The sequence below is a fragment of the Bidens hawaiensis genome, unplaced genomic scaffold, assembly GCF_021521415.1.
Source record: "Bidens hawaiensis isolate Kalapana, Puna unplaced genomic scaffold, B.hawaiensis_p1.1 tig00036168_1, whole genome shotgun sequence".
Lineage (NCBI taxonomy): Eukaryota > Viridiplantae > Streptophyta > Magnoliopsida > Asterales > Asteraceae > Bidens > Bidens hawaiensis.
In genome coordinates, this window is record NW_027496303.1 from 7,562 (window position 1) to 10,064 (window position 2,503).

The 2,503-nt window shown below is 40.7% G+C and overlaps 1 protein-coding gene across 1 annotated transcript; it reads left to right on the forward strand.

The window, feature by feature from the left end:
- The first annotated feature begins 580 nt into the window (after positions 1 to 580).
- On the forward strand, positions 581 to 1,814 carry LOC143588193 (uncharacterized). The gene is made up of 3 exons (XM_077069267.1): positions 581 to 862; positions 1,075 to 1,356; positions 1,503 to 1,814. Exons 1-3 carry the CDS (start codon positions 581 to 583, stop codon positions 1,812 to 1,814), a joined length of 876 nt encoding a protein of 291 aa, XP_076925382.1.
- The last annotated feature ends 689 nt before the right edge of the window (positions 1,815 to 2,503 follow it).

The following is a 2,503-nucleotide window of genomic DNA, read 5'->3' on the forward strand; positions in this document are numbered from 1 at the left end:
ACGGTTTTTCGGGTTATTTTCAAATTCCCATTGCACCAGAAGATCAAGAGAAGACGAATTATGCATATCCCTATGGCACGTTTGCGTATCGTCACATGCCGTTTGGGCTATGTAATGCTCCGGCTAATTTTCAGCGTTGTATGGTGGCTATCTTTCAGGATATGATAGAGACGTCCATGGAGGTGTTTATGGACGATTTTTCGGTGTATGGTAATTCTTTCGATCATTGATTGGCTAATCTTGAGAAGATGTTGAAGAGGTGCATTGACGGAAGGGATCGTGTTGGGCCATAAGATATCGAGTGATGGTATAGAGGTGGATTGAGCGAAGATTGACACTATCAGCAAACTTCCTCCACCAACGAATGTGAAGGCGATTAGAAGTTTTCTTGGTCATGCGGGGTTTTATAGGTGGTTTATCAAAGATTTTTCGAAAATTACCCACCTGATGACCCGATTCCTCGAGAAAGACGTGCCATTTATTTTTTATGAAGAGTGTTTGAAGGCGTTCTAGTATTTGAAAGAGAAATCGTGAGTGCTCCTATTCTTTGTTCACCTGATTGGAACTTGCCTTTTGAGACATGTGTGATGCTAGTGACTATGCGATTGGAGCGGTTTTGGGGCAAAGGCTCGATAAACATATTTACCCTAATTATTATGCTAGCAAGATGTTGAATGACGCCCAAGGGAACTACACCACCACCGAAAAGGAACTTTTAGCCGCTGTCTATGCATTTGACAAGTTCCGGTCGTATCTCTTGCTTTCAAAGACCATTGTTTTACCGATCATTCCGCGTGCATTTTCTCTTCCAAAAGAAATACGTGAAGCCTCGTCTTATACGGTGGATTCTTCTGCTTTTCGAGTTTGACATCGAGATTAAAGATAAGAGGGGGACGAAGAATGTAGCGGCTGATCATCTATCTCGTTTAGAGGATCCTAAGAGAGAAGAGTTGTGTGAGGGAAATTGGAGATACATTCCTATACGAGTCGATCGATTTTGTTGCGGCTGAGAAGCAAGGTATGCCATGGTTCACTGATTTTGCTAATTATTTGGCTAATGGTGTTGTGTTAAAGGGGATGACTACGCAACAAAAGAAGAAGTTTTTCCGGGATGTTAACCAGTATGTATGGGATGATCTGTTCTTGTTTAAGATTGGTGGTGATCGGATTCTAAGGAGGTGTGTGACAAGAGAAGAGGGGTTGGATATTCTCAAGCATTATCATGAAGGTTTGATTGGAGGACATCATGGTGCGCATGCTACGGATCAAAAGGTATTTGATTGCGGTTTCTATTGGCCGACGGTTGTTAAGGGTGCTATGGAATTTGTAAGATGTGTGATGCGTGCCAAAGAGCAGGTAATATTTCTTCTAAGAATGAGATGCCTCAAAACCTCATACAAATTCTTGAAATCTTTGATGTTTGGGGCATCAATTTCATGGGACTGTTTCCCACATCAAACGGTAATAAGTATATTTTAGGGGCGATTGATTATGTGTCAAAGTGGGTGGAAGCCCAAGCATTGGCTACTAATGATGCATGGGTTGTTGTGAAGTTCCTCAAAAAGTTGTTTACTCATTTCGGTACTCTGAGAGCTATTATTAGTGATCGGGGCACCCATTTTTTCAACACCGTCATGGAGAAAGCGTTAGCTCGATATGGGGTTACTCAGCGTACCTCTACCACGTATCACCCGCAAACGAATGGTCAAGTTGAGAATTCAAATCGAGGGGTGAAGATAATTTTGGAAAAGACGGTTGGTGTAAGTCATATGGATTGGTCGGAGAAGTTAGATGACGCATTGTGGGCGCTTTGAACCGCGTACAAGACTCCGTTGGGTACTACATCGTTCATGCTTGTATATGGTAAGTCTTGTCATCTTCCAGTTGAGTTGGAACACTGTGCATTTTGGGCGTCGAAGACGATTAATGTCGATCTTACCGAAGCCGCGAAGAAGAGGTATTTTCAAATCCATGAGTTAGAAGAGCTTTGTGATGCAGCATACTCTCGATCGTTGTGGTTGAATGGAGGTAAAGAATTTAAGAAAGGTGACAAGGTTATGTTATTTAACTGTAAGGCCCCGAATCCCGGGAACCACATAGTTGATATTCATACAAAATACTTATCAAAAAGAATAAACTTGAAACCCGTTTCTTCAATTAAAACAAACATATCAGAGTGTAAATTTAGCGGAAAATAAGAAAAATGAAATAAGTTCCCAAAACCATATTAAGTATAATTTTTATAAGTCTTTTGAAAAAAAAAATGTTCATGAGCAAATTCTTCCTTCCAGTATGCCCTTCACCGACCAGTAACTTCATGCACGTCCAAGCGATAAGGCATCCTCTCCCTAACCTGAAACTCACACTAACATGCACACAAAGTCAGCTTAAGCTGAGTGAGTTCAAGTTTTAAATAAGTAACAAAAGTCTTAATAATCATTCCAACGGTTTCAAAACTGTAAACGGAAATACATCAGTTAGGTCATCACATTTAATAAATAAT

Bases quoted from the DNA above. Each gene is read 5' to 3' on its own strand.
- LOC143588193 (XM_077069267.1), top strand. From the start codon at position 581: ATGTGTGATGCTAGTGACTATGCGATTGGAGCGGTTTTGGGGCAAAGG. The intron at 863-1,074 runs GTTTGACATCGA...GTTGTGTTAAAG, and splicing joins TGGATTCTTCTGCTTTTCGA to GGGATGACTACGCAACAAAA. The intron at 1,357-1,502 runs GTAATATTTCTT...TATGTGTCAAAG, and splicing joins TGATGCGTGCCAAAGAGCAG to TGGGTGGAAGCCCAAGCATT.